Below are 25,605 nucleotides of genomic sequence, written 5' to 3' on the forward strand. Positions count from 1 at the left end.
AATAAAGTCTCTTCTTCCATACTTCTTTACTTAACTGAATTATCGTAATTTTTTTTTCCTGCTCATCACATGCCCAAGGGTGTTTGGTGCCCTGTTGGGGGGAGAGTTTTCCTCAATGAAAAATTTTAAACAAATTGGCGGCTAGAAAACGCTGGGTTTCCCCATTACTTCCAAAAGACCTGTGATTATCGCCATTAATCTGCATCTGATTTATTAGAGGTCATCCCATCTTCAAAATGTCTTCTCCAGCCCCTCTTCCTTTAGGTGACTTGGCCAAGCTCAACATGAGTGCCTTGCCAGCCATCACCCAAGAAAAGCCAAAGCCAGGCTTCTGGTCGTCTAACCCAATATTCTCCTTTGTCAACGACGTTTACTCAGGCTTCGCTGACCATAGACAATCTATTGGTTTGTTGAACCCGGGTACCATTGAAAACTTGAACAAGGAAGTTTCCAGAGACGTTTTCTTGAATCAGTACTTTTTCACCGGTTTCAGAGCTGATTTGAACAAATCTTTCTCTTTGAACCCAGCTTTCCAAACTTCCCACACCTTATCCATTGGGTCTAAATCTATTCCTCCATACGCCTTCAACGTTCTCTACGCTAACGACAACTTGTTTGCCCAAGGTACTTTGGACAATGATTTGTCATTATCTGGTAGAATGAACTACGGATGGACTAAGGACGTTATTTCCAAGGCCACTTTACAAATTGCTCAAGATCAAACTATGGTTCAATTGGAACAAGATATTCAAGGTGTCGACTATTCTCTTAACTTGAAGACTTTGAACCCATCTTACTTGGATGGTGACTTTTCTGGTGTCGTTGTTGGTTCCTTATTGCAATCTGTTTCCAAGAAATTGGCTATTGGTTTGGAAGCTGTTTACTCTAAACAAGCTCAATACGCACCTGATGCTGCTGTCTCTTACGTTGCTAGATATAATGCCAAAGACTGGATTGCTTCTGCTCAGCTACAAGCCCAAGGTGCTTTGATTGCTTCTTTCTGGAGAAAAGTCAGTGCTAACCTAGAAGCCGGTATTGAAACTCAAATCCAAGCTGGTTTAAAGCCAATTACTGACCCAATGTTGGGCCAAGTCATTGGTGCTGAACCAGTTGTTAACGGTGTTACCACCATTGGTGCTAAATATGAATTCAGACAATCCGTTGTCAGAGGTCAAATTGATAGTGAAGGTAAGGTTTCTGCTTTTGTTGAAAAGAGAGTTTTGCCAACCATTTCCATCTTGTTCTCTGGTGAAATCGATCACTTCAAGAACACTAGCAGAATTGGTCTCGGTTTGCAATTCGAATCTGCCGGTACTGAACAAATTGCCTTGATGCAACAAGGTCTCGTTGATGCGGAAGGTAACCCTGTTCCAGGTGCCCCAGCCATTGCTTAAATTTGATGACCTAAATCTTTTGTAATGAATCATCATACGAATTTCAATAATTAGAAAACATAAAATGTACCCATCTGAAAAGGAAAAGAAAAAGGAAAAGAAAAAGAAAAAAGCGGGAAAAATGAAAAAAAAAAAAAGATTATGAAAGCTACAAGAGATTGAAATGGTGGAGTCTTTTATTTATTATTATCATTATTTTTTTCTCGGGAACTGGTCCATTAATTATCCTCAAAAGTGGAGACGACTATATCATGAGTTATTGAAATATCTTTTTGTGTTATGAACTTTTTTTCTTTTTTCGTTTATGTCTCTGGCCTGCTCTTTTCTCTTCATTTTCACTTTCTTCTTTAATTTCTTGTTCTGTTAATCTTGTAACTCCTTTTTTTTTCATTTTTGAATCCATTTTTTCTTTTTTCTTTGTACTTCTTTATAGCTTTTACCTTCTATTTCGGCATTTCACCTTCATGATGAAATAAGAAATGAACTCAATTCACCATGTACATAACTAAAACGAAAATAAAAAGGAAAAAAAAACTCTTGAAATAATAAAAATAAAAAAAAAAAAATTGTACTGTGAAAAGATAACTTCTGATAGATACTTTGATTTTAATGAAGGAAGACTGATAACGTTTACTACTTAATAACTGCTGAGGAAAAATATGCGGGTTCTATATATTCGTATGACATAATCCATCAAAATTGTAAACTAATAAAATAAAAAGCCCTAAAACCCTATGATAACAAAACCAAGCAATCTAACGAGAAGAGAAGGAGAGGCAAGAAGCGACAATAAAAGTGTGTGGAAAAAAGATATATATACATAAATGAACAAATACGCCACGCTCACTCCGATAACAAACTCCATAACCCATCTTCATCTTGGAAATTATTGTCGAAAATAGTGATCAAGTAAAATTCATCATGTATGCTTTTGATCAACTTGTATGCAGTTTCGTACTTCTTGCTATCCGCATCTGTAGAATTCTTCCATTCAATCAAGTACAAATTAGCCCATTCTACTAAGATGCCAAACGCTTCATCCTTCCATGCTCTGAAAGATTGTTCTTCAATAATTGTAGATTGCACAATTTCCTTGTTAGGGAAGACCCCCCAAGTGACAGCGGTGGAACGATTGTCAACACTGATATTTGTCTCCACAGCAACACCCTTGGCAGCATTGCCGGCATAATAGCTGATTGTTTTGTTGCAATTGCTATCTGTATCATCAACAGATTCATTATAATGATCAATCTTTGGCTTCAAAACCCTTTTCCAATCATTCTCCGACACAAGCAATTCAATATATGATTTCTGGTACAAATAACCATTCTTAGCACCCCATCCAAAGATACTATCGGTTGACAGACAACCATTCAATGCTGGTTGTGATGATAATGAGAACCAATTTTTGGCATTAACTTGGAATAATTCTTCCTGGATTAAAAGGGTTTCCGCACTAATTTCCAAGTCTGAAAAAGGTAAGGCTGGGATCTTTTTAGATAAATAATCAATAAACAAGTTTCCGATATCCCCAAGGTTTTGTGGCACTCCCCAAAGCTCTTTGCTTAATGGGTTCTTGACACCAAATGGGATTTTCAAAGATGGACCATACCCGTCAATTTCACCATATGCAGGCGACCTGGAATCACCAAATCTACCATTTGGAAATTCATCCCAAGTGGCCTCTTTACCAAGAGTACCGATACCTGTAGATATAGCAAGAATATCCTTTTTCGATAAATTGAAATTAGATATCTCACTGGCTGCAGAAGAAGTACTTTTGTCCTTTTCGGATGCAACAATAGCATTGGTGTCATCGGCGGCAATATGTGTATATTCTTGTAATATTGGAGATTTTTTCACCAATTTGGCAATGGAACTTTCCAAGTTCAATGAGTAAAAATGGAAACCTTTTATAGGAGAGTTGGATCTCTTATACAAATCACTAATAATTTCATCCAACACTTCTACCCCGATTTCCTTGACTTTTCTATCATCACTTTGCACTGACACTGGGAATCTGTTTAAAACAGATTTAGGAATTGTGGCATGAGAGAGCTTTGTGACTCTTTTAAATAGCTGGTAGTTGTTAATTGGAATGAGTCCGGGGATCATTGGGATATTTGCCAATGACTCAGTTGACAAAATTTTTGACTCAAATTTCAAATATTGATCTACATCAAAAAATAATTGAGAAATAATGAAGTCGGCACCAGCTTTGACTTTCTCTTCCAAATAAGGGATATCCTTTTCAAAATCTTGGAAAGAGTTGTCTGATCCATCGACGTGACCATCAGGGTACGCAGCAACCCCGATGGAAAAGTAGTCATCGTGCTCGTGTCTAATATACCTAACCAAGTCTGCGGCATATTGGAAATCCTTATTCAAACTGCCGATGGAGTCATCTAGCACCTCAGCTCTCGGTGGATCACCTCTTAATGCTAAAATATTACGGATTCCTGATTCCTTAGCTTTCGCTAAAGCATTATCGATAATTTCTTTGTTGGTGTTGGTGCAGGTCAAATGCAAACAGACAGTGAGGTTCAATTCCTTCTGACAGTAAGCGGCTAATTCTAAAGACTTTTCTGCGGTACTACCTCCTGCACCCCAAGTGATGCTGACGAAAAGAGGTTTCAAAACAGATAAACGTTCTATTCTCTGAAGCAAGTTAGTCAAACCGCTTTCCGTCTTTGGTGGGAAAAATTCCAAAGACACAAACCCCTCATTAGAGTTCTTAAGCTGCTTAAGCTTTTCAGCGATCTTTGACATGGTTTGTTTTTTTATTATTAATATTTGCCTGAACAATTAATGAGCTTGCGATAACCAAGAAAAATGCTCTGTGTGGTAACAATCGACGACTGCCATCAATAAGTAATTATTGTCAACAAGAAAAAAAAAAAAAAAAAAAAAAACGTCTTTTCTGTCTTTTTTCAGTGCCCCATCGCATGATAGATGACTAACGGGGCCCACAGAGGTGCATGGGTGTCTGGCAATCATCGGCAACACCCGGACATTGCTGGGTAATGCTAACTACTTGCCATGTTTGACAGTTTCTGTAACGTCAGATGGTTTATCTGTAATATTAATAAATAAAGTACTTATTTACAATGTTTATTTCATTTCACAGTCAGCACCAATTCAAGATTTCTGACGCAATTTCTAATCACTTGGCTAAATATAGTATAGAGGAGCACAGGTCGGCCACAGCAATAATTATAGTACAAAGGCAAAACTCAGGTCAAATATCTCATGAAAAACTCGTAGAACGTAAAACTGAGGGAGCTTGCTGGCCCGCTTTTGATTATGGCGATCCCACAGCCTCTGTAAAGGCCAATCAACCCCTCAGTTTGTACAATCCTGGTCCAAATCTTCCAGATGTTTTTAGAATTATAGACATCTTTCTGGGCTGCTAGATGTCGATATTCATTTTGCTTGGTTAAGCTACTACTTCCTCTGACTTGTAATCTCCTTTTCACTGAATCCAAAGGGAAAACTGCAGCTTTCGAGAAGCATCCAGCAATAAACCCACTAATAGGAATGATCATAGAATCTTTATCATTGATTTTCTCGTACTCTTGTTGGAACTCTCGGAGTCGATTATACGTCCAAAATGATAACCCAGTAAGAATGAACACTTGATAGATTGTCGGCTTCAAACCTTGATAAAATCCGCGCGCCGATTCTTTAGTTCTGATGTCATCAATGACTTTTAAGATGTGATTGAACCCTTTATGCTTGTCTGCTGCTAACCTGGTTCTTAGAGTATCAAATGGGTAGCTGACTATGGTGGCAGTACAACCACTTAACCCCCCACATATGAGACTTTGGAAATCTTTGGGAATCCCGGAGTCCTTCATCGCAGTATTCTTAACGAATGAATAGGCACTAAACTGAGTACCACCATACAATAAGTACATGATTTCCGCGGGTAAGTTCCCTTTCCAGAAGGCGAGAGCCCCTTCTTTTCTCAAAATGGATTTAATGACATTGGTGGCCGTGGTACTTTGATTGTTCTTCATGTTTCTTTCCAACTGCAAGCGAATTTTTACCACATCAAGAGGAGATATCACAAATCTCACTGCCATTCCTGATAGCGACCCGGCTATCACGGGCTTATAGAAAAGTGAATCACTTGTCTCCAAACTGCTTTTGCCCATTCGAATTATTGTTGGAGCATCTTAGCCATTTGTTGATTTTCAGGGAAGAAAAGATGAGAAAAAACCGTGAGTACTGAAAAATTCCGTGCAAGTAATAGCGAATGGCTTGAACTTTTTTTTTTTTTTTTTTTTTAATATTGTTATAAGATGAGAAACTATTGAATATAACCATCGAACATGTCACTCAGTAATATTTATTCAAAATTATTACCTTTTAGAACCTTTCTGGACCTCGTTTTCTGGTGACATCTCCCATGATGACGGCGGTTCTAGTGGCAGTTTCACTCAACACGTTCACGTGCCAGAAAATGGGATTTCAGAAGAAAAAATGACTTCTCTTTGTTTTGAAAGCTCATCTTATCTGCTTCTCTAAGACTGTATCAACTGATTTATATATGTATATCGAGGGAAACGAGGTACAGACAATCTTTATTTCTTGTTAATTTTCATTAATCATCTTCTGACAATATGAGAACTTCTGGAACTCCTGAATCTATCAACTTTATGAACTTCAATCAAGATGCCACTTGTATATCGGCTGGTACTTCTAATGGCTACAAAATCTTCAATTGTGATCCATTTGGAAAATGCTATTCTCGTCATATAAGCTCTGTTGCATTGGTGGAAATGCTCTATGTGACCTCCTTGCTTGCGGTCGTGGGCATTGGCGAACACCCGAACATGTCACCTAGAAGATTGAAGATAATCAACACAAAGAGACAATCGACGATTTGCGAGTTGACCTTCCCTACCACTATCCTTAGCGTCAAGCTCAACAGAGAAAGAATGGTGGTAGTATTAGAACAACAGATATACATATACGATGTGTCATCAATGAAGCTATTACATACTATTGAAACGTTACCTAATCCACATGGTTTAGTGGCATTATCACCAATAATTGAACATAACTTCTTGGCATACCCCTCACCACCAGCAAACAAAAATGGACTAAGTTTGAATACTGTTAATGAAGTAGCAGCCACCGGACTTCAACCTGCCAACTCTTCCATAACCTCAAGAGTGGGTGATGTTATAATATTTGATGCAAAATCCTTGCAGCCTTTGTGTGTCATCGAGGCACATAAGGCAGGATTGGCAGCAATATCATTGAGTTCAGATGGTTTACTCTTGGCCTCTGCAAGTGTCAAAGGGACAATCATTAGGGTGTTCAGCGTGGAGACTGGTGAGAAATTATATCAATTCAGAAGAGGGACCTATGGTACAAAGATTTACAGTTTAAGTTTTAGTGACGATAATAATTTTTTGACTGCCAGTAGCGCGACAGAAACAGTGCATATTTTCAAATTGAGTGATGAATATCAAGTTAATAAGCTTAGTGTTTATAACGATGTGAAAAGCAGGTCAAGTAGTTTCAATTCCAAGCCACCAGGATTGCAAAACGATCAATATTCAAAATCAAAACTTAGCCAAAAAGTTAGATTCGATGAGAATAAATTGGATAGTGAAGATGATAACGATAATGAAGATGAAGGTGGGGATGTTGAGGTTGACGACGATGATGATGATGATGATGATGAATACGAATTGCGAAATGAAGATTCCAATGAACAGGATGATGAAGTTGGACCATTGCCTTCTACACCAAAGAAATATCCAGAGATTGATTTGGTTGATGAGTCTGGGAAAAAGATTGAACCGATTATCGACCAAACCCGAAGATCAGTCGGCAGATTAATCAGAAAATCTTCTCAGTCCTTGGGTAGAAGGGCAGCAGAAACCATGGGTATTTATTTACCAAAAAGGGTTACGTCTGTACTTAAACCAATCAGACATTTTGCGTCTTTGAAGATTCCTGCTTCAAATGGAACAAAATCCGTTGTAGCAATGAAACATTTGGATGGTAATATTTCTGACAGCTTCTTGGAGAAATTGAAATTGGCAGCCCCTAATTTGGCCCAAGACATTATTAATAATGGTATAGCTTCCAAAACAATGTTGGAGGTTATAGTTGTCACTGGGAATGGTTTATTTTTGAAATATGCTCTAGAAGGAGACAGAGGTGGTGATTGTATTTTATTGAGTCAGTATTCATTATTAGATGGGGCTGCTAAATGAGATGGTTTTAGACTTGATCAAAATTTGATGACAGGGGGATTTTGGATGGTTGCTAATACCCATGTGCAAAAGAATATTCGATGGCAACCCTTTTATAATATACATCTTTGCTCCTTTTTTTGTTTATTGCCAGTAAGTATTTTTTGTTGAACAGCAGTAAAATACAGATATATAAGATAATTTTATATGTGCGCATAGTGATTTGAAATATACCTTTATAGCGGGTCTTTCCAAAAGGGTAACTTTGACAAAGAAAAAAAAAAAAAATTTTTCTCTAATCTCATCATTAGAGTATAAATAAAAATACAAGAGAAAATAACGGTAATAATAGGGCTAAAAGATATATATCTGCTCTGGTTATAAATTCTTGAAGTCTAGCAGTTGCAGGATCCAGAAAAGAAAAAGAAAAGGAAATGTCATCTTCAAAACAAAGAATTCAGATTGTACGAAACCCAGTGCTAGCCACTAAAAAGACTCCAGAACAAAGATATTGGAGATCGTTTGGCAATACTCAATTGGTAAAAGAACATAATGCTATCACACATATTACATTCAATCCTGCCTCACCTCATGACATTGCTGTGACTTCTTCCACAAGAATCCAAGTTTTTTCATCAAAGACCAGACAAGTGGTGAAGACTTTTTCAAGATTTAAAGAAACTGCTTACAGTGGGGAGTATAGATATGATGGTAAGCTATTGGTTGCCGGTGACTCGAGTGGGTTAGTGCAAATATTCGATGCTCAAAACCCAAGAACGTTACTTGTTTCCATACAAGCGTCATCTTATCCAACACACGTTACCAAGTTCCATCCTCTGATTTCCACCAGTTTATTCACGGCGTCTGACGACAAGATTGGGAAGATTTACGATATTTCTCAGTCTCAGCAACCATTGCTAACATTAGGAGGGCACGAAGATTATATTAGATCCGGGACGTTCATTAAAGACCAACCTAATTTGATCGCCACTGGGTGTTATGATGGATACATACGAGTTTTCGACACAAGAATTGACAGTGCAGAGACTCCAATTTTGAAATTCAACCACGATGCCCCAGTAGAGGATATTTTGTCGATCAATGAAACCAGTATTGTCAGTGGTGGTTCCAATTATATCAAGGTTTGGGATTTGCCTAGTAATAAATTGACCAAGAAACTTTCAAATTTCTCTAAAACCGTGACTACTTTATCGATGTCTGGGGACAGAAGCTTGTTAGCTGGTTCTCTTGATGGCCATGTGAAAATATATGACACTTCTGAAGTGAACTGGCAAGTGAAGTTTGGATGGAAGTTTGGATCAGGGGTGTTGAGTTGTGGAGTGTCGCCTGATTCCAAACATTTTGTTGCCGGGTTAACTTCGGGGCTTTTGTCAATTCGTACCAAAAAAGTTGGTAAACCCCAGCCAAAGAAAGGGGAATTGAAGCAAGAAAAGTCTAGAGCCTATGCTAAGATGCTTCGTGGGTCCGAGTACCATGGTCAATATGAGCATCGGATCATCAACGATGGGGCAAACAATGCTAAGAAACCACAAAAGTACGAGAAATTGTTGAATAGCTTCCAATGGTCAGAGGCATTTGACATGGCGTTTCAATCGGGGATTGCCAAGGATATTACCCTTAGTATTTTGGAAGAATTGAAGAAGCTAGGGAAGATTCACATTGCGTTGAGCAAAAGAGAGGATAGATCATTGGAGCCATTTTTGTCTTGGAGTATCAAGCATTTGGACGATATCAAGTGTTTTGATATCGTTGTTGACTACTTGATGATTGTGATTGCTGAGTACGGCAGTCTTGTGGAGAAGAGTTTGTTGATGGAGGAGTTGTTTAGTGGGTTGAAGAGAAAAGTGGATGTGGAGATTGAGAAGAGTAAGGAGGCGAACAAGATTTCGGGGATGTTACAGTTGCTTACATCGTAGATTGGTATAGGATTGGAATACATGAGATCAATTTTCTTAGAGGTGTTTTTGTAAATAGAGATAGATGGAGTAGATAAACGGTGTGTAGTAATAGTTACCCGAATCACCACATGACATACACGTGTCGTAAAGCAGAAAAAAAGAAAAATTCCGCGGGATCAGCGATAAAAAAAAAAAGAAACAGCGGAAAAAAAAAAGATAAAAAAACATCACCCTACTGATCCCCCAAGGCAGAAAATCCCTTAATATTCCCATAATCGCTTTCTTATCGAGCACTTTTGCCTCATCAAAAACCGAAGAAAAAAAAAAAAAAAAAATTGACTCTTATGTCATCGGATATTCTAATTTTTTTTTTGCCATTCAGTTATATTTTATCTCACCAGCTCTTCATCTCAACCTTTTATTAAAAGAGTCACACGCCTGTTCATATTCATACATAGTTCCCCATCGATAACATGACAAACCAGGCTTCGGCTTCTCCTTCTCCAAGGCCTCTTTCTTCTTCGGCCTCTCCGGGCGCTGATACTGCTCCCCAACCTGTGACCGCGTATCCTAATGGTGGTAATCGCCATCTTCTTGTCAATAACATAGCCTTTACTCACTCCCCTTCATACCCATCTTCTGACCCTCGTGGTGATCTCACTCCCAAGAAAATTCACACACAGAAAGAAAGTCTGGACACCAAAAAACTTTCTCTTCAGGCATCTTCCATGAAACAATCTGTATCACCAAACACCAATAATAACCATAACCCCGCTCCAGCCAGCACCTCTGCTGCGTCCAACAATCACAGTAGCAACTCTCCAGTTTGCAGTAATTGTAAAACTTCAAATACCCCTCTTTGGAGAAGAGACGACGCTGGGCACGTTCTTTGTAACGCATGTGGTTTATTTTTAAAACTACATGGGAAACCCAGACCTATATCCCTAAAGACAGATGTCATCAAATCAAGAAACAGAATAAAAAATTTCAACGGTAACGGGACCTCTGCAGGAAAAGATAGTAAGGGCAAAAAGATAACTCCGAGAAACAAAAAAAATAAGTCGGAGACTAGGAAAGCTGATAATCCCTCCCCACTGTCCAATACTGACAGTGACAAGTCAGAGTTTTCGAAAAGCGAAAACTTGATTCCTTTACTACCTCGCATTAATGGAGTGTCCCCGAACCTTCAAGCTACCTCTCCATACCCTTCGCCTCATTTCACTTTTACCTCTGGTCATCCTTATCAACCAGGAAACTCTTCTGCTAATAGTGGCAATGGAAACTGGAATCAAGTTACTCACCCCCTCAACTACCCAAGCACAGCGCCAATGAAGTACCAAACAAATCTCCACACCATAACATCACCTTTGTTATTAGCAACTACCCCTGCTGCAGCTCGTCATCCCCCTAATCATGTCGCCACTAGTGTTGAACATAATGTCGCAGGTGTTTTGGAAAGTATGGCCAACAGCTCTGGTGGAGCTAACCATCACCAGCATCATCATCATCTCCATCTCCCGCCTCCGCTTTCTCACCATCATCATTCTCGTCATAACCATGCTTCCTACAAGGGAAAAAATGGCATCTCAAATTTTTCTTTGAGTACCCCGTCTGATAAGAACAGATTTTCCGGTAACCAATTACCAGGGCTCCGCCATCTTCTGCCAATCTCTTCAGTGTTGAAAGAAAATTCAAGAGCTCCTCATAATCCTTCATCTATTCTTGACTCCGCTGAACCTGTGGAAAAACTACGAGTACCTAATATTTCTAATGAGAGTCCAATATTAAATGAACTAAACCGTTTACCAAGTGGCGCCCATGGTCAGCATACAACCTTGCCTCCATTAAATTCTAAACCGGGAAGCGATGCTACTCTTTTCAAATCACCTGGTCTTTTGTTTTCTGAAGCCAATACTTCTGTTACTAGTTTATCGCTAAACAAGTCGGCGCTCACCTCTCCTACTCTTCCGCCATTAGGTCATTCAAACTTAACACCACCTCAGAATGCCAATACTCCTAATTTGGGCGCTTTGACCCCTGAAATATCGCAGATCAAAACTCGCAATTCAGAATTGGAGTTGGTGAATGAGTTATACAAAAAGCGTATCTTGGAATTGGAGGCAAACGAAGCTGGTGCCAAGGAGAAGGCTGATAACAACGAGAAACTGCAACAATTGGAGGCACTCAATTTCCGTTTAAAGTTTACATTAAATAGGGTTTTAAAACTTCTCATCAGTGAAAAATCAGACCCTAGTATTGCAACTTCCAAAGAATTTTGTGTCGAACGTGATGAAGTCATTGAAGAAATTGAGCGCGAAATTATTAATCCTAATGTTAAAATTGGAAGTACATCAATTCTCAATACGCATAGCGCTCACGCGTCTAAAGCGCCTGGCCCTAACGATTACAAACCTTCGAATGAGCCTGTTAGTACTACTACTACTGTGCAAGAGGAAACACAAACTCATTCTATTGAAAAAGCTGGCTCAACGATTATGGAGAAATCTCTCGAGACCACATCTTCACAGCCGAGCGAAAGTAACTCTAAAGTGAGGGTAGCAGATACTAAAGACACAAGTGATGAATCTTTGAGAGATGTCAAAAGATTAAAAGTAGAAAACTGAATGTATCTTTAGATAGAGCATTACATAATTATACGGAAAGAATAAATTGAAAAATTATCTTTTTCTGGGAAAGAGAAAATGATTTAAAACTTATTGGTATAATATGTGTTATTACTCGCTTTAATGATTATGGGTATTAATGTTGCACTTATTGTGTTTTATTGTAAAACAATATGTTCTCTTTCTAGTATTTATTTGCACTCTTTTCTCCAAATATGATATTCTTCCTTTCACTTTCAACATCCTGATAAATCTTTGTGGGGAAAGAAAGAAAGACTAGCTCGCTTCAGAACTGATTTCAAATTTTATTCTGTATATTTTGATCTTCATCCTTTCAATTGTCTAATTGCTCTATGGTTTTGTGCTCCTTGATTAATTATTTTTCTTTTCGTTTCTTTTTCTTGTTTCTGTGTATAAATATAATCCTTTAAAGTAGATATATCTGATGAAATCTCGTAAGATTTTTGGTTATACGTGGTTGTGACTGACTGATGAGGGAGAAAAAAACGAAAAAAAAATATTTGGGCCGAGCAGGGAATTGAACCCTGGACCTCTCGCATACTTGTGTATATAGTACTCGAGTTGAAACTCAAGATCGCTACCCAAAGCGAGAATCATACCACTAGACCACGCGGCCTCAAATAATAAGGGCCGAGCAGGGAATTGAACCCTGGACCTCTCGCATGCTTGTGATGTTGTTCATGAGTTGTGCTCAAGATCGCTACCCAAAGCGAGAATCATACCACTAGACCACGCGGCCACTTACGATATCACGAGGAATGCATTTCAATATGGCTGAGCTATTTTTATAAGGTTTTGAGCCCGGGAAGTTTACAATTCAATTCAATTCAATTCAATTCAGCCCGGGGAGTTATAGTATTTTACTAATCTATTAGAAAGACCGGCATGAAATTCCCGGCTTGCATGTTATTTAGAGCCTCTGTGACTCGTTAATATACAATTCATTCATTCATTCATTCATTCATCCCAGAGTTCTGATGGTCACCACTTTGAGAATACTCAGCATTGATATATAGTGCTAAAACCCTTCAACAAAGACCTCCATCTCAGTTCATGAAGCTCCCTAGTGATGGGTAATTCACTAGCGACTTCATATCATATTTCTATTTGGGTTGTTGTTTTTTGTTCTGGAGAGCATTTTAAGGACGAAAGTTTTTCGGAAATAGTTATCTTCAATCCTAAACTACGCAAATTACAAAGATATGAAATGAAGAAGTACAGTGAGTAATGTGAACTAAAAAAAGAAAAAAAGGTATTTCATAATTACTTTTCCATTAAAGACCTCTTTTAGTCATTTATGGATGGCTGGCTGCTGTTTATAATTTGTGGGAATGAAGTCAGATCTAACGCTGTGCTCATTTCTCCACTGTTTCATGTTTTGCATTGTTGCCTGTATTGTAGCTGCCGTGACTAAGAGGAAAAAGACACTTTTGTTCATTAGAGTAGTTATTAGATCTGAGTCTATGGTATTGCACTTCTACTGTGCTCTTCAAACAGATTCTTAACCACTTTTTGTTTCTGGCTCAAGCTTCGGCTTAGATTCCCTATAAATCGACATTATGAAAAATGACACATTCAAAAGCTAAGAGAGGAAAATTCATGGCATGAGTTTGCAATTTTTCATTAATAGTATAAAAACTACCCAATTCAAATTGTTTCTGTATGAAAATATATAATAATATTTGTGCTAATAAATATCGTTAATTTATATTTCAAAATACAAATTTCAGCCTGCCGGTAGTACAAAGACTCCTTAACATGCCCGATGGCTCATAACCATAAATACTTCCACTACTTTTGTAGCTTTTGACGATTAATAGTTACTACTATCAAGTATATAGAATTATCAAGACTCACAACCAAAATCCTGTTTATATATTATTAAACTTTTACACCCCTTCTTTATATTTATTATCATTATTACACTAATATCTATAAACCGACATTTAGTTTTATGTCCAATCCAATCATGAGTCCTGAAACTATTTCCACCTCCAACGAAGCTATCACCGAGTCAGCACCAATTGCCACTCACCACGAAGCCCACGAAAATCCTGTGTCAACGCCGCCAGCGACCATCCTGTAACCAAACCAGTTGCGTAACAAAGATAAATAACTAGGAATTTTGAGCCCCTGATATATTACTGCAAAGTAACAATAGTGCATTTGGATGCACTAATAATTAATAAAAGTAATAAAAGTAATAAAGGCAAAACATAAATAGAGATTATATCTTTTAAGGAAGCATAATGATAACATAATAATAATAAGTATTTATTGAATATAATATTGCTAATTCATATTCAGAAATAACGATGGTATTTTGATCAGATAGATCAAACAGGAGCCAACAAAAAAAAGAGCAGGAAATGTTCAGCTTATCGAAGATCTCAAATTGCAGTTTGATCTTTAAATAGCTCACAAGGTCTCGAAATCAATCCATTCCAGTTCATATCCAAATATCTTAGTGAAGCTATAGCTTTTTTCAATATCACTATAAGTAAGCTCTGTTGTGATATTACCTTGAATTCTTGCTGTTTCGTTAAAACCTTCACCATAGGAGTTGAACTCGCCAAACAAAACTGTCAGTTCCAATGGCAAATTGCTGGTCCATTTTACGTATCCTTGTGGGTTAATTGTATGATCCATGTAATTATTAATCAATACACTTCTGTGACCATTATTCCAATTTCTGCCAAGGTAACATTTCCCCTTCAGATTTTCATAAATTGTTTCATTGGAAGCAACGAAGCGGGAGTTACTGATGTAACAGCCAAAGTTATTACTAGAATATGTCCCAGTGCCTCCATTTTGGGTCATATTGCTGCCTTTCCAAGCGATTATCCCACCACCACAACTTCGCAATTGTAACTCAGACTTGTCAATCCAAAGAGTTCCAAACCCATACAAGAAATCTGTTTGCCCGGCAATTATGCTTTCAGTAATGAATGCTGATCCAAGCTTCCCGATAAAAATGGTGTCTTGATAAGAGTAGAACCCGCATCTGTAAAAAGAAGTGTACGAGTACGCGGTTGAAAGCACCAAACTTGGCCCGCTTGAATACGGAGCATAGTCGTTATCGAAATCAATATTATATACTCTGAAATTTTTATTCCCCCAAGGAGTGTTTGGGGCAACTGGATAACCAGCAGGACCAGCACCAGTAGCCGAAGCGTTATATGTTGGGGCAACGATCAAATTAGCAGTATAAACATTATCAGAATATGATGCATTGTGATTAGCAGCTTGTCGATAAATAGTGACTTGATTGCTAGCAGCTGACAAAGTATTGTTGGTAACCCCAAGTAATGTGATAGGGGTTTTCTGGGTCACATTCACCTGCTCATTATATATTCCAGGCAAAATCAAAATGGTATAATCTAAAGGACTATCATAAGCGATGGTATCAACAGCACTTTGAATTGTTTTGAAGTAAGACAGATTGGTTCCGCTGCCATCAACCACCAATGTGTTGTCTGGACATCCTTCTAAAACATTATCAGTCAGGTATTGGCATGCAGCATAACTGTAACTATTTTTTGCGACTGAATCTTGCTGGCCGTCGTCTCTCTTCACCTCTTTATGGATGGCATAAGAGGAAACAGCGCTCACGAAAAATAGCTTAGCGATAAGGTCAAAGGATTTCATTGTTGAAAGTTTGAGATTCACAATTTGTAGAAATAGGAAGACAGGAAAATCCAGGAGAATAAAAAAAGGGAGTTATTAGTGTTATTATAGTTATTATAGTTGTATGTACCCCAGCTTTTCTGCATTTTTTACAAAATGTCTGACCTAGTTAAGATAATGCTGGAAAAGAGGAGAAAATGGGTACGATAACGGAGAAAATGGACAGGATAGGCTACAAATATTGTGAAAAAGAAGAAGAAAGAGGAAAAAAAAAAAGAGAAATCAAATCTTCTCCACATTTTTTTTGAGGAATAGGGTCAAATAAACTTCACTATCAAATAAGCTTCAGGCACTCAAGTCAAATAAACTTTGTTGAGGAATATGAGAAAAAGAAAATAAAGAGTTCAAATATAAAAAATATGATCTAAGTAATGATAATTATTATAAAATAGCAATAATCATAATATTAATCATAGTAATGACGATTAAGTGAAAAAAGTGTTCCCGGTACTTGTCGTGGAAATAAAATGTTGAAATCGCAAAATTTACGCGCCAAAGTCAGTTGTGACATGCAGTTCAAAACCATCACATTGAGGACGCTTTTTTAATTTAGTTGATCTTTAGGTACGTCATGATCCATTTATTTTCCTTTAATCCTTATGCTGGTCTTTGTCATACATTATTTGCACTAGACATCGTCAACTCTAAATAGCCTATCACAGTAAACCGTACATTCAACAGCCCGGAACATTGGCAGCTGCACCTCTTGGCGGAACTTGACGTATTTTTGACATCTTGGTTCCCGCGCATGCAGGTTCCCCCAGATTTTGTGATCCCAGCATGCGTGAAAAATGATAACCCCACATAATATTCATATAAATTGAATAGCGAACCCTTGTACAACAATATTTTTTTTTTTTTTAAAGAATAGAATATCTTTAAAGTAATAATATCTGCAATCTCATCCAAGGTTATGATTTTCGAAGTTTTCCACTTGCTTGCCTGTGCTGCTGTTCTCACTGGAGCATTCTATGTGCCACTTAACAAGCGCAACGCCAACTCATTAAGCGAAATTCCAATCTACTACAAAAATGTTTGCAAAGTTGAGGCTAATAAAAAAGGTGGTGACGATGTTCCTGAAATTTTGAAGCAAGCTAACAAATGTAATGGTGGTGGTGCTCTTGTTTTCGATACCGAAGATTATCTTATCAAAAGTCCTCTCAACTTGACTGGTTTCGAGAACCTTGATATCTATATTGCCGGTAATATTTCCTTGTATGATGATCCGGATTACTGGCAAGATAAGTTGCTTTTGATTGAGTACCAAAACTCATCCACTGCAATTACCATTGGCGGTACAAATGTCAACTTGTATGGTCTACCAGGTCACGTCATTGATGGTAAGGGTCAAAACTGGTGGAATAAATTTAACAATAAAAAAAATCAGAACTTTTATAGACCTATCTTATTGGTGTTTGATGGTTTGGTTAATGGGGTAGTTGACGGATTAAATCTTTTAAACTCTCCAAACTGGTTTAACCTTATTGCTAATTCATCTGGGGTTGCTTATACCAATACAAACATCGACGTTTACACTGTCAACGATAATGATTTTTACAACACTGATGGTTGGGACTCCTACAGAACCTCTAACCTTATTGTGGAAAACGCCACCATTAATAATGGTGATGATTGTTTTTCATTCAAGCCAAACTCCACTAATATTATCCTTAATAACCTTTATTGTAATGGTTCTCATGGGATTTCTGTTGGTTCTATTGGTCAATATTATGGTGTGACCGATATTGTTGAAAATGTTATTGTCAATAATGTCACAATGAGTAATGCTGATTACGGTGCCAGACTCAAGACATGGGCGGGTAGACCAGCTAATAGTAGCAAAACAGATGCTGGCGGTGGTTTGGGATATGTCAGAAATGTCTATTTCTCTGACTTCACAGTGGAAAATGTCGGTCAATCCATCTATGTCACCCAATGTTATAGTGCCGGCAGTCTCGCTACATGTTATGAATATCCTTCTTCACTTGTAATGAGCAATGTGTTTTTCACCAACTTTAATGGTACCACTTCAGGAAAATATGACGAGGCTGGTACAATGGTTTGCTCCAGTCCTTCTGTCTGCTACGATTTCTTCACTAAGCATATCGACGTTGTCAATAAAAAGAACGCAAGTGACACCTTTTTTATTTGTTCCAACTTGGGAGACTCTGAATTATCTGTGAGTTGTGTCAACTCTACTTCACAAGGAGGGTTGAATAATGGCTTGTGATTTTCAGATATTTTGATCATATAAATTGGTGCCCAGATTGCGTTCTGTTTTAGATTTCTACAGAAAAATTTTGCTCTTTTGTATTCTTGTTTTTGAGTTTTTTCATTATTTAGATTCAGTATACTTATTGAATATTATTTCTTTATTATTTTCAACCTTTCGTAGTAGTAACAAGATAATTTTTTTTTGTGTTGTTTCAACAGTACGCGTGTCGGGGCGTGTCACTCCCGTGGTACTATCACCTCCCTACCATTGACGAACTGTCAAATACCAGCCATATATTTCATTGGTGAGTGACGCATTGTAATATGGATAGTAAAACGTGGGCTCATACTAAATTGTATGGAGATGTTACGAATGTATTGTATTTAGATACCGGTGCTCAGTTTTCAGTTTCCAGTTTTGGTGGAGGGAAGGATGTACTAATTAAATATCCAGTAATCCTACAGCCAGCAGTACATGGTAGAAGTAGAGACCGGGAACTCGGATGCATGCTAGGACAGACAAAAAGGGACATCTCATAATTTCCCAATCCGGGGACAAAAAATTGTAGCTAGCAATTAATGTCATTTTTTGGGGTCTGTCGGCTATTTTTTTTTGCATTCCGCCATGGGTCACAAGCTCCGAAGGTGCAGGAAACAAAAACAAAAAAAAAACAAAAAAAAAAAAAAGAAAACGTCATATTTATTCATATTTCTGAGTTAGTGATAAAAAAAAACTCTGAGAAAGAACTTTTACCGTTATTCATGTAATTATATTCAGCCTATATTATTGGCTCAAGATCCATTGACGCATCTTTTGAAATTTTCAATTGAAGGTAAATCACTGAAATCAGGCAAGACCGTTGGTAGATTATCAGCACTTAGCTCTGGATACCACTCACTAATCACTTTGATTATTTGGTCATGTAAAATTTTATATCCCGAACCGTTAAAATGTAACCCATCTATTAAGAGATCTTTACTCCAATCACCCTCGTATTTTTGAAAAATTTCATACAAGTTGATTACTGGCAATTGATATTGTTCCCCTAACTCCAACAAAGTATTCACATATTTACTGGTATGACTGATGTCTTTATGCTTATCCAACTTCAGTTTTTCAGGGAATAATCTATCTAAAATATTTTGGTCATGAAATGTAGGAGCAATCAAGATAAGCTTGACATTATGAACTGCTGACAACTTAATTATGGCTTCTATGTTCGACCTGAATCTTTCTAAGGGCACTGAAAGCACTGCATCTTTGCCGTAGGTTGAATCATTGGTTCCATAAAATACTGTCGCCAACTTGATATCTGGCTCATTTTTCACCACTTTAGAGAATATAATGGCTCCTTGATCGGAGGTGTAACCACTATACCCTCTGTTGACAATATCCAATTTTCTAACGTAATGATTTCCGAAAGCTGCCATGAGACTGAAAGTCCGGGTCAGATCTGGAAGAGATTGCCACGAGAACTCGGTGATTGAGTCGCCAAACAATATAAACTTGCCTGGTGCAAGATTGTAGGAGGTCATTTTTCGGAGGGGAAAAGAGGAGAATTGTATGAGGATAACGAATGACAAATAAGATTGGCAAGAATTGGGCTGAGATTTAAACAGTTACCATTCTAATTACGTCCATGTTGGCAGCAGAAATTGAGAGCCGACTATTACCCAATGCGGTAACCAGCACACGTCAAGTGGTGACCTGCCCGGCCAATCTGCTGGAATTTTAGTTCAAACACAATTGACATCAAAAACCAGCGCTAAGGTTTCTTGGATAGTGGGGTACATATACTTTTGTGGGGTATGATGCTGCCAGAGATATAGCCTACATTTCCAAAATGATATATATAGTTCGTATGTCATCCTGTTTTGCTTGACGGTTTTCATCTGGCATCTGTTGTCTATTGTTATCTCCAAAAACAATAATAGTAATAAATAAATCATAATATGAAAGCTCCTTCTAAACAAATAGTTACTTTGTGGTACTATGTTGTCGTCGCTGCATGTTGTATGATCTTTTATGGTTACGATGCTAGTGTCTTCTCGGCAGTGGAAACCAACAAAAATTGGGTTGATCATAACGAAAATCCAAGTGATAATGCTTTGGGAGGGATCAATACCGCTTATACTGTCGGTGCCATCATTTCTGGGTGGTTCTTCTCCGGTTTGGCTGCCGATCGCTTTGGTCGTAAATTCCCTATCTACATCGGTTGTTTTTTAGTTATTATTGCCACTATCATGCAAGTTTGTCAACCAAGAGGTATTGGCGTGTTTCTTGGCGGTAGATTGATTATTGGTGTGGCCCAAGGTTTTGCCCTTCCTTCTGCTGCCATTTACATTTCTGAAATTTCCGTCACCTCAATGAGAGGTCAAACGGTTTCCATCTTCCAAGTCTTCTATTCTGTGGGATCTTTTATTTGTTTCTGGATTAACTATGCTTGTACTAAGCATTCTGAAAAGCTTGGTAATTGGGATTGGAAAATAGTGGTAATCTTCCAACTTCTTGCTCCTCTCTATATTTTGTTTAACTTACCATTCATGCCAGAAACTCCTCGTTGGTTGGTTTCTAAAAATAAATTTGAAGAGGCTAGAGCTGCATTGGTGAGAATTAGACCTCCTAATGAAGACGAAATTGATATGGAATTTCACGACATCAGAGCCGCTATTGAGTTCGAGCATGCTACCTCCAAACCAACTATTTGGAACCAATACAAGAGTTTCTGGGTCGATAAGTCTTTGCTTAGAAGAATCCTCATCTCTTTCGTGATCAATGGTGGCCAACAATTAACTGGTCAAGGTTCTTTGAATTCTTATTCTTCCAAAATTTATGCCCAGGTTTTTAAAAGTCAAAATACCATCCAGCTCATTAATGCTTTGAACGCAACTTTTGGTATTCTTTTCACCTTGAACGCTCTTTGGATTGTCGAAAGATTTGGTAGACGTCCTTTGCTTCTTGTTTCCGCCATTGGTATGGGCATTTCAATGTTAATTGTTTCCTTGGTTGAGACTCAGGTTCCACCGGGTCCAGATGGAAAACCAACTCACGCTATCGGTATCGTAACCGTCTTCTTGTTTTTCTTGTATGAATTATTCTATAAGCCAGGATGGGGTGGTACTGTTTGGATTTACACTTCAGAAATTTTCCCTATGGAAGTTAGAGGTATTGCCGTTGGTATGTCCTCGCAATTCCAGAATGTTGCAAATGCTATTGGTAAGTGATCCTCTTTTTATTTTTATTTTCCTTTTAGAAAGAACTTTTTTTACTAACATCAAAACCAGTCAATCAATTTTTCCCAACCTTTTTGGCCAAAAAGGGTTTCTATGCAATGTTTTTATTCTTCGCTATCAACACCTGTCTTGCCGTTTTTACCTGGTTTTTCATCCCAGAAACAAAGGGTAAGTCTTTGGAAGAAATCGATACCTTATTTGGTGGTGTCAACCATATCCAAAAAGGTGATCAATTACACAATGGCTCTTTGCAAAAGGAAATGGATAAGGCTTCACTTGAATTGATTGAAAAAGTTTCCACTAGAGAATCTTTAAAGAAGCCAGTTAGCCCAGAAGAAGTTTAAAGGGTCCTTTCATTCTGGAAATATTATATTCTACCAATTTCCAATGAAAATCTTATGAATCATGGATTATATTTAAGTTTTAGTTAGTTTTCAATTTTAGTTATTTTTTTTTTGCATAAATGCTTTATCTTTTTTACCGATAATCTTTTTAAATTTCAAATTTGCAGTGATCTAAGCTTAATAAGTTTTCATGTGTATGAGAACCAAGTAAGAAACCGTTCCAACATTATATCATAATTATCACTATTCAAAGCATAATTGAATGATTATATTTTTTTGCTAGATTCTCAGCTTGTATTAATGAGTATCATGTTGAGATGTTTGCTAACATAAAAAAAATCACACTTCCTCCATTAAATGCGATACTATAATGTAATGATCTAGACACTTTTTTACTTTTCTTTCTCTTTCTTTCTTTTTATTGTTCTTATCTTTTCTTCTCTCTTCTTTATTTAACTCCATTCCTTATCTCGGACAACCTCCTTATCTCCGACTACCTTTTTATTTCCCTTTGAGTTCCTTTTTAGGTAAGTCTTACTTTCTTTTCTCACCTATAAAAAGCTTACTTCATCTATTCATTTTAGTTTTTATTCTTCTTTAATATACTTTAACTACTATGTTACCCAACCAAACCATTACATATAATATAATATAGTGTAAATATTAAATCGCAAGGTAGGGTGACACATAGGATCCCCTGCAGCGTTGCAACATGGCATGTGCAGTTGTGCTGATAATTGTGGGGATGCCAAAATTGCTGATAGTGGATAAAATAATTGATAATTCTCTCATAACATATTTGAACATATGAATTATCAATTTTAATCACAAATTGAATTTTTTAACGAATGCTTAATGATAAATGCCTTGATCCCAATACTACAGCCCGAGTAGATAAGGAACATTGCGTCCGTTTATTTACGGAGGCCCCAGAAACAAAAGAAGACATTCCTTTTATGGATCTTGAAGCTATTGACCTATCTAGATTTGTGTATGGCTCTGAAGGTCTAGCAGAACGTCAGAATCTCGCAAAACAGCTCGAAGGTGCTTTGACTGCGCATGGGTTTTTCAAATTGGTTGGTCATGGAGTTGCAAAAGAGGAACTTGACAGGATGAAATCAATCGGTCAAGGAATTTTCGAATTGGATGAATCCATCAAAAAAAAGTTTCTTGCTGGTGAGCATAATATCCCTGAGGAAAAGGATAAGGAATTAGGAATAATTAGAGGAAGTGGATTCAAACCAAAAGGATACTGGGAATACTTGAATGGTAAGCATGACGTTGTAGAATTTTTCAACGTTCGTCACTTTAACCATGATGATTATTTTTTCAACAAGATAAAGTATCCTGAATTTGTGAAGTATCATCTCAATGAAATATCTTCCTATTTTAAATATCTACATTTCCAAGTATTGCGCAAACTTTTGAATCTTATTGATATCATTTTAGAAATTCCCGAGGGTTATCTTTGGGAAAATCATTTCAAAGTTTATGAAAATGACTTGATAAGATCTGGTGGTGGAGTTGGAAGATTTTTAATGTATCACGAGCTGGATAAAGACTACAAAGAAAAAACCCACGGAACTTGGATGAGAGGCCATAGTGACGCCACTGCTTTAACATTTATCATTTCTCAACCAATCGCTTCCTTGCAAATCAGAGACCATAACACAGGCGAATGGAAATATGTGTCCCATACAAATGATTCGCTTGTAGTGAACATTGGCGATGCTTTTAAATTTTTAAGTGGATCATATTTCAAATCTTCACTTCATCGTGTTGTAACCCCTCCTGATGATCAAGCAAAGTATAAAAGGAATACTGTTATTTATTTTTGCAATCCATCGTTAACCACTGTCCTTGATCCTTGGGCCATTGATTCACCAAAATTAAAAAGATTGGGGTATGTCGAAGCTTTTGAGGGTGAGAGATTAACATTTGGTCAATGGGATGAAGCAAAGGGGTCATTTTTCAATAAAAAACATATAAGAACTTCAAAAGAAGTTAATATTTTGGGAAGATCAACTTTAATGAGCTATATTGAGGAGGTCCCTAAAGAAATGGTAAACACTTGAAATTTACTACAGCAATACTTCAAATAAATATGTGAAATATATTTTATCTTCATCGTAAAAAGCTCTAAACATCTAGAGGACCTGGTGTAAAAGTGGACAATTTAAATGGTGCTTTGCTTTGTAATTCTTCTAGCTCATACACCATTGAGCCTGTTGCCAGAATCATATCATAATATTTTTTCTTGATGAGTTTGAAATTGGCTCTAACAGTACTATAATATTGACTCAAATATTCAATTCCTTCAGCGCTGGGGTTACTTGATTCCTTCACTTCTCTAACCAACATATTGTAGTAACTAACATCTTCTGGATGCAATAAAAAATGGAAATTTGGGGCATCATGTCCCAATTTTCCTTCACGATCTTTTTCCCACTTATTCATCAAATTGATACTAGGAAGATCAATCTCCCCTAAGAAAACTCTTGACAACCAAGCGCCTTGGACTTCCGCCAATGCCATTGGGCCCCCATATTTTGGCACTCCTGCAACTGCCAAACCGGGATATTCATAGGATAAAATATGTCTCCACAATCCGTGAATCCTATTCCCAGACTTGAGCAATGGTTTATTTGAGCTATTAATATCTTCAAGGAAAGGAAATGTTCTCAAAAACCCAGTAGCAAATATGATTTTGTTAATTCCCGTAATTCTCTTGCCATCTTTGAACTCCACACTTTGTTCTGAAGCATTGAATTGAGAAATCTCTGATACAGCAGTTAATCCTGGAATGGTAATGGAGCTGTCATTGTTTTTGCTTCTTATGGAATTATAAATATCAATTTCAGTGTTCCATTTGCTTTTAAGATGCACGATAATATCAACCGCACTGGCGGAATTCCCAATTATCAAGATTTTGTCTTTAGCAGAATAATCCTCAGGTGATTTGAATGATTTCGAGTGGATTATTGAACCGGGATATTTTTGGTGCCATGATTTCAACCCTTTGAAATCCGGAATTCTTGGGATATCATAATGCCCAGTAGCAATAACCACTGCATCGGCAATAAACACTCGGTCTTCAAAACCCAGCTCAAAAGACTGTTTGAGTGATCCTTCAGTTTCAGTAGACACTGGACGAACCACTACCTCCCATTTCAAATCATCTAGCTGCTTGACGCTCACAACGCTTGTATTGTATTCGACATAATCCTCAATGGCTTCACTGTAGGTCTGGAAATATTTTAAAACTTCGCTTCTGGTTGGGAAAAGTCTTCTTTTTTCCGTCCATTTAAAAGTGTTGTATTGCATCAATTCATACGGAATATTAGTATCCAAATCTTTATGAGCGGCAGTGGGCCATAAATATTTTCCCGTATTACTATTCTTTGGGTTGATGGCGTGTGTAGATGGGCCCAAGGTTAGCGGCTCATCAACATCATCATAATTCCATAATCCTCCCGCCACAGATCTTCTTTCAAAGACTCGGATACTTCTATACTTGGAACGATCTTGTAACAAAGATTTGGTAAAGCCTGCTCCACAAGGACCAGCTCCAATGATAATAACATCTTTGATTTCGTTGGGAAAAAAAGCGGACCTTGTCATGTTGGGTAAGTTGCTGACAATCTGTGCCTTGCAATTTTTTACAGCTACCAAACAAAAAATCAAGATGATAAATACGCTAGGGTTTATATTATATATGTTGGGCGCTCCGGATGAAATATTTTTGATTCACCGATCATTTTGGTGTGGCGGTTGTGGCGTCTGTGGAAAAGGGGGGTAAAAAAAGAAAGAAAGAAAAGTGGAGGTTGTGACGATTTTCATTACTTACAACTGTCTTTTTTCAAACACTTTAATTAACAGAAATTTAACATATTATTGGGTAAAACATTACAATAACCATTTTCTTCTATTTTTTTTAAAAGAAAGAAAAAATA

At 37.4% G+C, this 25,605-nt stretch overlaps 12 protein-coding genes across 12 annotated transcripts; 7 read left to right on the forward strand and 5 right to left on the reverse strand. All coding sequences in view use genetic code 12, as the record gives it.

Moving 5' to 3' along the window:
- Positions 1-236: 236 nt before the first annotated feature.
- On the forward strand, positions 237-1,394 carry TOM40 (TOM complex pore protein TOM40; the record flags this gene model as incomplete). The annotated part of the gene is made up of 1 exon (XM_064994397.1): positions 237-1,394. The coding sequence occupies one exon, from the start codon at positions 237-239 to the stop codon at positions 1,392-1,394; it is 1,158 nt and encodes a 385-aa protein (XP_064850469.1).
- An 843-nt stretch (positions 1,395-2,237) lies between these two features.
- On the reverse strand, positions 2,238-4,163 carry MET12 (methylenetetrahydrofolate reductase (NAD(P)H) MET12; the record flags this gene model as incomplete). The annotated part of the gene is made up of 1 exon (XM_064994398.1): positions 2,238-4,163. One exon carries the CDS (start codon positions 4,161-4,163, stop codon positions 2,238-2,240), a length of 1,926 nt encoding a protein of 641 aa, XP_064850470.1.
- Positions 4,164-4,627: 464 nt separating this feature from the next.
- On the reverse strand, positions 4,628-5,551 carry TPC1 (thiamine transporter TPC1; the record flags this gene model as incomplete). The annotated part of the gene is made up of 1 exon (XM_064994399.1): positions 4,628-5,551. One exon carries the CDS (start codon positions 5,549-5,551, stop codon positions 4,628-4,630), a length of 924 nt encoding a protein of 307 aa, XP_064850471.1.
- A 468-nt stretch (positions 5,552-6,019) lies between these two features.
- Positions 6,020-7,630, forward strand: ATG18 (phosphoinositide binding protein ATG18; the record flags this gene model as incomplete). Its single annotated transcript, XM_064994400.1, has 1 exon — positions 6,020-7,630. One exon carries the CDS (start codon positions 6,020-6,022, stop codon positions 7,628-7,630), a length of 1,611 nt encoding a protein of 536 aa, XP_064850472.1.
- Positions 7,631-8,043: 413 nt separating this feature from the next.
- UTP15 (snoRNA-binding rRNA-processing protein UTP15) lies at positions 8,044-9,546 on the forward strand (the record flags this gene model as incomplete). The annotated part of the gene is made up of 1 exon (XM_064994401.1): positions 8,044-9,546. One exon carries the CDS (start codon positions 8,044-8,046, stop codon positions 9,544-9,546), a length of 1,503 nt encoding a protein of 500 aa, XP_064850473.1.
- A 455-nt stretch (positions 9,547-10,001) lies between these two features.
- On the forward strand, positions 10,002-12,152 carry DASC09_007990 (Gzf3 protein; the record flags this gene model as incomplete). The annotated part of the gene is made up of 1 exon (XM_064994402.1): positions 10,002-12,152. One exon carries the CDS (start codon positions 10,002-10,004, stop codon positions 12,150-12,152), a length of 2,151 nt encoding a protein of 716 aa, XP_064850474.1.
- A 2,439-nt stretch (positions 12,153-14,591) lies between these two features.
- Positions 14,592-15,821, reverse strand: DASC09_008000 (uncharacterized protein; the record flags this gene model as incomplete). Its single annotated transcript, XM_064994403.1, has 1 exon — positions 14,592-15,821. The coding sequence occupies one exon, from the start codon at positions 15,819-15,821 to the stop codon at positions 14,592-14,594; it is 1,230 nt and encodes a 409-aa protein (XP_064850475.1).
- Positions 15,822-16,773: 952 nt separating this feature from the next.
- Positions 16,774-18,090, forward strand: DASC09_008010 (uncharacterized protein; the record flags this gene model as incomplete). The annotated part of the gene is made up of 1 exon (XM_064994404.1): positions 16,774-18,090. One exon carries the CDS (start codon positions 16,774-16,776, stop codon positions 18,088-18,090), a length of 1,317 nt encoding a protein of 438 aa, XP_064850476.1.
- Positions 18,091-18,866: 776 nt separating this feature from the next.
- On the reverse strand, positions 18,867-19,610 carry DASC09_008020 (SGNH/GDSL hydrolase family protein; the record flags this gene model as incomplete). The annotated part of the gene is made up of 1 exon (XM_064994405.1): positions 18,867-19,610. The coding sequence occupies one exon, from the start codon at positions 19,608-19,610 to the stop codon at positions 18,867-18,869; it is 744 nt and encodes a 247-aa protein (XP_064850477.1).
- A 417-nt stretch (positions 19,611-20,027) lies between these two features.
- Positions 20,028-21,652, forward strand: DASC09_008030 (sugar porter family MFS transporter; the record flags this gene model as incomplete). Its single annotated transcript, XM_064994406.1, has 2 exons — positions 20,028-21,291; positions 21,360-21,652. The coding sequence occupies 2 exons, from the start codon at positions 20,028-20,030 to the stop codon at positions 21,650-21,652; spliced, it is 1,557 nt and encodes a 518-aa protein (XP_064850478.1).
- An 848-nt stretch (positions 21,653-22,500) lies between these two features.
- On the forward strand, positions 22,501-23,727 carry DASC09_008040 (uncharacterized protein; the record flags this gene model as incomplete). Its single annotated transcript, XM_064994407.1, has 1 exon — positions 22,501-23,727. One exon carries the CDS (start codon positions 22,501-22,503, stop codon positions 23,725-23,727), a length of 1,227 nt encoding a protein of 408 aa, XP_064850479.1.
- Positions 23,728-23,791: 64 nt separating this feature from the next.
- DASC09_008050 (N,N-dimethylaniline monooxygenase) lies at positions 23,792-25,273 on the reverse strand (the record flags this gene model as incomplete). The annotated part of the gene is made up of 1 exon (XM_064994408.1): positions 23,792-25,273. One exon carries the CDS (start codon positions 25,271-25,273, stop codon positions 23,792-23,794), a length of 1,482 nt encoding a protein of 493 aa, XP_064850480.1.
- Positions 25,274-25,605: the final 332 nt, after the last annotated feature.

The sequence above is a fragment of the Saccharomycopsis crataegensis genome (genome assembly GCF_037102585.1).
Source record: "Saccharomycopsis crataegensis DNA, jcf7180000000072, whole genome shotgun sequence".
Taxonomy (NCBI): domain Eukaryota; kingdom Fungi; phylum Ascomycota; class Saccharomycetes; order Ascoideales; family Saccharomycopsidaceae; genus Saccharomycopsis; species Saccharomycopsis crataegensis.